The sequence below is a fragment of the Monodon monoceros genome, unplaced genomic scaffold (assembly GCF_005190385.1).
Source record: "Monodon monoceros isolate NGI ecotype Baffin Bay Population unplaced genomic scaffold, NGI_Narwhal_1 Super_Scaffold_16, whole genome shotgun sequence".
NCBI lineage: Eukaryota > Metazoa > Chordata > Mammalia > Artiodactyla > Monodontidae > Monodon > Monodon monoceros.
The window spans coordinates 4,567,810-4,574,995 of NW_021703772.1; the positions used below are offsets into that span (position 1 = coordinate 4,567,810).

Sequence of the window (7,186 nt, forward strand, 5' to 3'; positions counted from 1 at the left end):
CAGGCTGGAGACCCAGGAAGAATTGCAGTTCTAATTCAAAGGCCGTCTGCTCACAGTATTCCATCTTGCTTGGGGGACCTCAGTCTTTGTTCTATGAAGGCCTTCAACTGATTGGATGAGGCCCACCCACATTATGGAGGGTCATCGGCTTTCCTCAAAGTCCACAAAATTAAACATCATCATCTCATTAAAAAAAAACAAAAAAAAAACAAAAAGAACTTCACAGGAGCATCCAGTATATGTTTGACCAGGTATCCGGGCAGTGTGGCCCAGCCAGATTCACACATAAAATTAACCATCACACAGGGAGACAAGACAAAGTAAGAAAGGGAAGGGGTAGCAAGACTGGGACACAAGGTGAAGAGGGCTCTATAAAAGCTATGTGATATATATACATATATATGTATAACTGAATCACCTTGCTGTACACCAGAATATAACACAACACTATAAATCAACTATGCTTCAATTTAAAACTTATTTTTAATTTTTCAAATTTTAAACTTTAAAAAAATAAATCTATGTGAGGAAAGAGGAGAGATGTCATTGAAGGGCACAAACTTGCAACCAGCAGGTAAGTAAGTCCTGGAGATCTAATGCACTGTATAGTGTCTATAGACAACAATATTGTATTATGAACATCAAACTTTCTAAGACATGAAGAAAACTTAATTATCCCCACCACAAAAAAAGAAGTCATAGTTCTGCAACATGATACAGGTGTTAGCTAACAATGGCAATCATGTTACAATATATAAATGCATCAAATCAACATGATGTACACCTCAAACTTACATGTATGTTATATGTTCAATGTATTTCAATTTTAATATATCCAAAAATTAATTTTTAAGCTAAATGGCATAGCCTGGGCCCCTCAGGTCATTACAGCATACAGGCGCTGCTGGAGCAGCTGTGTTTTGTGCCCAGGTTCAGGTGGGGAGATACAGGACCACTAGAGACAGAGGTTATGGAAAAAAAGTCCACTACCCCGCAGGAATGCATAGAAACCAACATGAGTGCTTTGCACTTCCACGGGGCACGGAATTGGGTGCTTTAAGCCAAAGTTAGCAGCCTTAAGAAGTACAGAGGCTGCTGCTAATACTTCGGTTACTTTCTGGGTTCACTTATGTGATGCTTTTGTCTTCTCGAGACCAGCCAGTCCATCCTGAATTTGGAAACCAAAGATTTCCCTGCATTTTCAGTTTCAAGGCATGTCCAATTTATAGTCAACCAGACTCTCTTTTTAGATGAAGTGAAGGAATACGTGGTGTAGAACGTTACAGTATGTTCCTTTCAACAGAAAAAAGGTTGCAAGCCCAGGCTTGGGAAAAGGATTTTAAGGTTTCAGGACAGAGTCTCACTTTGATAAAAGAAGATGTTGATCGGCAGTACCGACAAGAGATTTTTTTTAAAAAACGCTGTCCCCTCGGCTTCTCCCACTCACAGACAGGTCTACTGCCCCCCTCTCTAGAATGATCCTTAAGTGAGGCCTTGGGGAGATTAATTCCCATCTCCCTCTGAGGAACGGGGTGGGGAGGACTGCTGGCGGGTGGCCGTTCCCAGGGCTGTAACTGGAGCCACGTTTCTTCTATTTATAGACATGCCCGCAGCCCTCTCCGCCCAGCTGCTGACTTTGGACTCAGTTGGGAAGCAGAGCAGTTTGGTCAACACACAAACGACATCACAATGTCCATCTCTGATTGCCTTCCCGATTACCCGGTCAAGTCGGATTTCGTAAATAGATTGAAGTCAGCCCTGGAAGCCAGGGATGAGGCGACAGTGAGGGATTTGATCTGTACTGAAGTTCGGCACGTGGACGCCGTGATAGAACTGGCCAACGACGACTGGATGAAGGACCCCTCGGCCCAGCTGCCCCCCGGGGTCCTCCTAGGTAACTGCGATGAATCCGCTGCTTCCCCATCGTGTGCACAGGGTTGGGGTGGGGAACATTCGGGGGTGGAAGGGCAAATGGTTGAAAAAGGCGAATGATACGTGCCCAGCTGTATGATTCTTATTTATATACATATGCACATGCTGCATATACTGTATATATACATGTACCTAGTATATATCTGTATATATATACATAGTATATGTATTAGTATATATATATATATATATCATAGTATATACATATACACATATTTACTACTATACAGTACATAGTAAATATATATATATACTATGTAAATATATACACAGTAAATATGTATATATATACTATGATATATAGATCTATACTATGATATATACTATGTGTCTATATATATACACATACACACACATATATATACACACAGTATGTTACATAGGCAGCAATTAAAGTACAATACAAAAAATTTAAAAAGAGAAAAATTAAACCGTGGCACCACCATCCCGACCCAGCACCTCTTTTCATTTCTCCACTTTTCTCCGAGCTAGTCTATTTGCATGTGTCAATTTCCTCTACTTATAACCGTGTGGTAGGTGATAAGTTTGTGTTCTGTTTGTTGAGTTAATACACCTAAAGTACTTTCCATATTGCTACATGTCTTCTTAATTTCAATCACCTGTTGAGGTGATTAATGACAAAATACTTAAACCAAATGCCTACAAGAGGGGGCTATGTGTTTACATTTTCACTACTATCAGTAATGCTATAATTAGTGTCTATATTAGCATCCATATGCTTTTTTCTTATTCAGGGTTCTGTCCTTAGGATAAATTCTTAGGAGCTGTATTACTGGGACAAGGATAACAAATTTTCCAAATTGTTTTCTGAAATGATTTCTATTCCTCCTGATAGTGACTGTGTGTCACATCACACCCTGAACATTATGGGTGGTTAATATTCATATTTAAATCTCCAATTTAGTAAGTGCACCCTGGTCATTCTCCACTGCCTGCTCGTCCATCCTTTTATGTTTGTTTTTTAACATCTTTATTGGAATATAATTGCTTTACAATGTCGTGTTAGTTTCTGCTGTATAACAAGGTGAATCAGCTATACGTATACACATATTCCCCTATCCCTTCCCTCTTGCGTCTCCCTCCCACCCTCCCTATCCCACCCCTCTAGGTGGTCACAAAGCACCGAGCTGACCTCCCTGTGCTATGCAGCTGCTTCCCACTAGCCATCCATTTTACATTTGGTAGTGTATATATGTCCATGCCACTCTCTCAGTTCGTCCCAGCTTCGCCTTCCCCCCAACCTTTCTTTACTGCTCAGAACCAAGTCTTATCTGTAGGGTTTGGGTTTTCTTTGTAGACCTTTTTACATGTGGGCCCTTGTCTAGTCAGGTCCTTGGGCAATATCTCCTCATTTCTTTATACCTTTTTGGTCATTTTGTAAGTCTCCTTCACATAACATGTGTATAATCCCGTTGTCATATTTGCTGAAAATGATATCCCTGACCACAGCTTAACTGTTCACTGCATTGTGCTAATTCTAGCTTGTCAGATGTGCCCTCCACAACGTTAGTCTTGACTCCTAAGGAATGTTCAGGGCTCCCCTTCCCCCACTAGACAGACTCCTTCCCAACACATGTGAGTGCATGCACACACGCGTACCACTGCACACACAAGGCACAAACACACACGTGCACAAACACATGCTCACACATCCAGGAAGGACACCAAAAGGGAACGTGCCTGGGACGTTGGTGCTTGCGAGTGGAGCTTTAATATGAGGAAGGGACAGATCAGAGACTGGAACTTCTAAGGGGGTGACCGTCCCTCTATTCCCCTGTGATGTGGGTGCACTCCCACTGTCTCTCACTGGTAGTGTAAACAAGTTGCAGAAGGCTTTAGGGAGAAACCGGCTCCTGCTTCTTCTTTTCCTTGGTTTTCCTAATATCTGGGGCACCGATCGGGGTGAGGCCCCAGGAGGCATGAGCCCAGAGAGCACCACACCTCTCTTCAGACCTTAGCTCTGCCTGGATGGACAGGGGTCCTCACCGAGACAGCACCTGGTACACGCAACAATCCAGGAGCCTGCCCTGGGGTGCGGAGGGGACTTTGAAATCCTAAACTGTGCTTTGGCCAGGAGTGTTGAGCTCTACATTTTGCATGTGCACTCCAGACCCACCCTGCCCCCTGCCCAGTGCCTGCCCGTGAGGTGCTCTTATGAGTCACATCATCCTGGCCCACGCTCTCTGACCCCCATCGGGTGTAGCTAACGCAAGGTGCTGCAAGGAGCGGGGAGGGGAGGGTATTTGCTCTGGGGACCCCTCCCTACCAGATCATCGCTGCGATTTGGCTTCACCATTGGGCTGAAGGCTTAGCTCCTGGGTGGCACCTCCCACCTCCTTCCTTGCCCCTTCAGACACAGGGAGGGGGGCTCCCACGGTGGCCCTGGGAACCCCAGCTGGCTTCCCTGGTCCTGCCCGCCTTTGCTATGCCCTGGAGTTGCGCCGTCTGCTTTCTGCTGGGATTCTGACTGGAGCAAGTGCCCGCTCATCACAGCCCCTTTTACAAGCCCATCCCAGCAGGTTGGGGATTTGTGTATTTGGAGCCCCGAGTTAAAATATCATTTCTTGTCCTTTAACAACAGCCTTAATCTGTTCTTTAGATTCATTTATTAAATAGCATAAGTGTTTTCACAGTAGGACACGTCATCAGTGCTACACATTAATATAAATTACAGGTAACATCTTACTATTTTAAATGAGCTATGTGAAAAGCTAATGACGTGATAATATTTTTCTCTCAGTATTAATAACATATTTTTATTAATCCAAGATAAAAATCTAGTCTTTCCAACAAAAACTAAAATAAAATATCATTTCTTTTCACATTACTAATTGCCCTGCACCATCTCTACTGTCCCCACCACTTTACTAAACACTTGAAACCAATGAAATCTGTGTTAAGAGTGTCCCGTTCCCTCCCACGAAGAACCTGTATGTTCTAAATCATATCGTATCTACTTCTCCCTGCCGAACGGCGCAATTCAGAAGGACGAGAACAGGTCGATGCTGCTGACATCTTGTCAGGACTTGGGCTTGTTCTGGGTTGTTTTTGTTTCGGGATGATGGTAACTGAATGATTAAGCCTGTGACCTCAGGGCACATACTGTTGCCAATGATTTTATTGCGGGGGAAGCAGGCTGGGCTTGAAACCGGGGTAGAGATGCAGCACGTTCACACCTGCATTGGGGGGCCGCCTCTCTGGCTAACATGTGAGAGTAGGATTTGAAGGAAACAAGAAAGGTTAGGAAACAAGATCTAGTTAGGAGGTGATTGAAGGCAGTCACCCAGGTGAGAGATGACGGGGTCTAAACCAAGAGAGTGGTGTACACACAGAGATAAAGGCGAGAAATGACAAAGCTGAGAAATGCTGGGAAGGGGGTGGGGGTGAGTAGAGGGTAGTGCCACCGACCCAGACAGAAATCAGGGGGCTCTGTGACTGTGACAAAGTTTGAGCCTTTGCTGTGAGCCTGGCAGTAACGAGGGGAGAATAGAAACAGGAATAACACACAGGACCGCCTCCCAGGTGTTCAGAGTCCACCCTGTGTCATCACAGGTAGGCTATCAGGTGCCTCAAGTAGCCTTGGAGTGAGACGCTCCAGAGGGAAGCTTGGGCTCTGCCACCAACGAGCTGTGTGACCTCAGGGAAGTCACTTTCCCTCTCTGAGCCAGTGCCTTTACTTATTAAGTAGTTCATGAGATTCCATTAGTGATTCCCAAGCAGAGGTCCCTGAGCAAAACTCCAAGGGGGAGGTCCCCGGAGAACCACGCTGTCAGAGAATACGCAAGGGCAGGTTAAAGGCTGGCTATGGCTTCACCACCACCAGGGGGACGGGTGGTTTGCAGATGCACCTTGGGCAACGCTGGCTCAGATCATTGTTGAGGCCCCTTCCATCTCCAGGCTTCTCTGAGGCCGTGATCCCAAAGTCTCACTGTCTCAGCCTAAAATGGAGCGAGGTCTCCTTTTTCCTGAGTATGGGAGTGAACGGGCTCGTTCTCGGAGGGTAATTGTGAGTCATGGGGGAACAGCCCTGAGAGAAGCAAGAGCTGTTTGCATTCAGACATACACGTGGGGTCTTTAGAATGTGTGAAGAGGGGTCAGAACTTGTAGCAGCACCTTGAAGGGCAGCCCACATTGGGAATGGATACTGGAATTTCAGTCCTCCTGAGGAGGAAGGTGAAGATGAAAGGGTGATGATGACCAAGAAGACCCGGCCGGGCCCGGTGAGGGGCAGGGACTGCAGGTGCCCACCCTGGCCAGGAGAAGGCAGGGCCGAAGGTCAGGCTGAGAAGGCTTTTCGGGGAAAGGGGAGGAAAAGTTGTCCATCCCAAGGACAACGCTTGCTCAAAGAACTCTGAGTATTGTTCACAAGATGACAATTTGCAAAAATAAGAAGAAAAGTGGGCTTCCCTGGTGGCGCAGTGGTTGAGAGTCCGCCTGCCGATGCAGGGGACACGGGTTCGTGCCCCGGTCCGGGAAGATCCCACATGCCGCGGAGCGGCTGGGCCCGTGAGCCATGGCCACTGAGCCTGCGCGTCCGGAGCCTGTGCTCCGCAACGGGAGAGGCCACAACAGTGAGAGGCCCGCGTACCGCAAAAAAAAAAAAAAAAAAGAGAAGTAACAATTCTTTCTGCTTGTCAACATGAATATACAAGGACCTTGCTTCTCTCAGTGAGATCTCCATGCTTGTGTGTGAGCTTATTACTCCCACCAAATAGAGCAGAAAAAATAATTATTATTTATTTATCTGCAGCCATGTCACATCACAATAAAAGCATAGGGAAAAGAGGTACCAGCCAAAAAAATGGCAGGAACGATTTGTTCTGGAGAACCCCTCAGGTATACATGGGTCCCCTTAAGGAGGGCAGAGGGCAAAGGAACTTAAAAATTCAGCCCCAGCAAATAGTGGGTGAAAGTACGGAATGTACCCTCCCTGCCTGGCCACGAGGCAGAAGAGTGGTCCTCAATCAGGATTCCCCTAAAGACGCAACATACCTGTGCCCTTGTGAAGCCACCTGCTCTCCTGCAAAGATGTACTTCGGATGCCCTGTGGGATGCTGGGAAGGGCATGGAGGTCTCTAAGAGATGATCAGCCCTCTCCCTGCTAGTCAGACTGAGACTGGCCCGCTGTGAGGGACCAGGGAAGGAGGCCTGGGACTGGGGCACAGCAATCTCTCTCATTCTCTCCCTGTGTGTGTGTGTGTGTGTGTGTGTGTGTGTGTGTGTGTGTGTGTGT

The 7,186-nt window shown here is 46.3% G+C and overlaps 1 protein-coding gene across 1 annotated transcript in view; it reads left to right on the top strand.

Annotated features, from left to right (window-relative positions):
* The first annotated feature begins 1,630 nt into the window (after positions 1-1,630).
* The window catches only part of ASB18 (ankyrin repeat and SOCS box containing 18), a 62,467-nt gene continuing 56,911 nt past the window's right edge, over positions 1,631-7,186 (top strand). Inside the window, exon 1 of the mRNA XM_029225815.1 lies at positions 1,631-1,894. Coding sequence (XP_029081648.1) covers positions 1,690-1,894 — 205 coding nt within the window. The 5' untranslated portion in view covers positions 1,631-1,689. The remainder of the gene's footprint in view (positions 1,895-7,186) is intronic.